General features: G+C 42.3%; 1 protein-coding gene across 1 annotated transcript in view; it reads right to left on the bottom strand.

The window, feature by feature from the left end:
- Positions 1–246, bottom strand: part of LOC119582003 (putative polypeptide N-acetylgalactosaminyltransferase 10) — a 3,978-nt gene extending 3,732 nt beyond the window's left edge. The window contains exon 1 of the mRNA XM_037930199.1: positions 74–246. Within this exon, the coding sequence (XP_037786127.1) occupies positions 74–90 (17 nt within the window). The 5' untranslated portion in view covers positions 91–246. The remainder of the gene's footprint in view (positions 1–73) is intronic.
- Between the last annotated feature and the right edge of the window lie 66 nt (positions 247–312).

Genomic DNA, 312 nt, shown 5'->3' with positions numbered 1-312 from the left:
CATTATTGGGTTACGAAACTTGAGAAATGTTTTATAACCACATCTCAATCAACAAGCTTTATATCAAACTCACTTAAAGGGTTCGGGCATGTTTTCCTTATCTTTGGGCAGCAAGGGTAGACGCTTATAGAATAGTTCCCAGTCGAAAGCTCCCCGGGCACCTTCATCCTGGGCTCGGTATGCAAATGTTTCGAAGTCGATGACATCAATGAATGGGCAGACACATGTTCGGTAATCCTGAGCTATGGGGTCTGTGGGAAAAGATAATGTAAATGGCATGAGTCACGCATCTGTATATGGAATATTGATCAA

This window comes from Penaeus monodon, chromosome 15 (genome assembly GCF_015228065.2).
Source record: "Penaeus monodon isolate SGIC_2016 chromosome 15, NSTDA_Pmon_1, whole genome shotgun sequence".
NCBI lineage: Eukaryota > Metazoa > Arthropoda > Malacostraca > Decapoda > Penaeidae > Penaeus > Penaeus monodon.
This window is presented reverse-complemented; position numbering and strand designations above follow the sequence as displayed.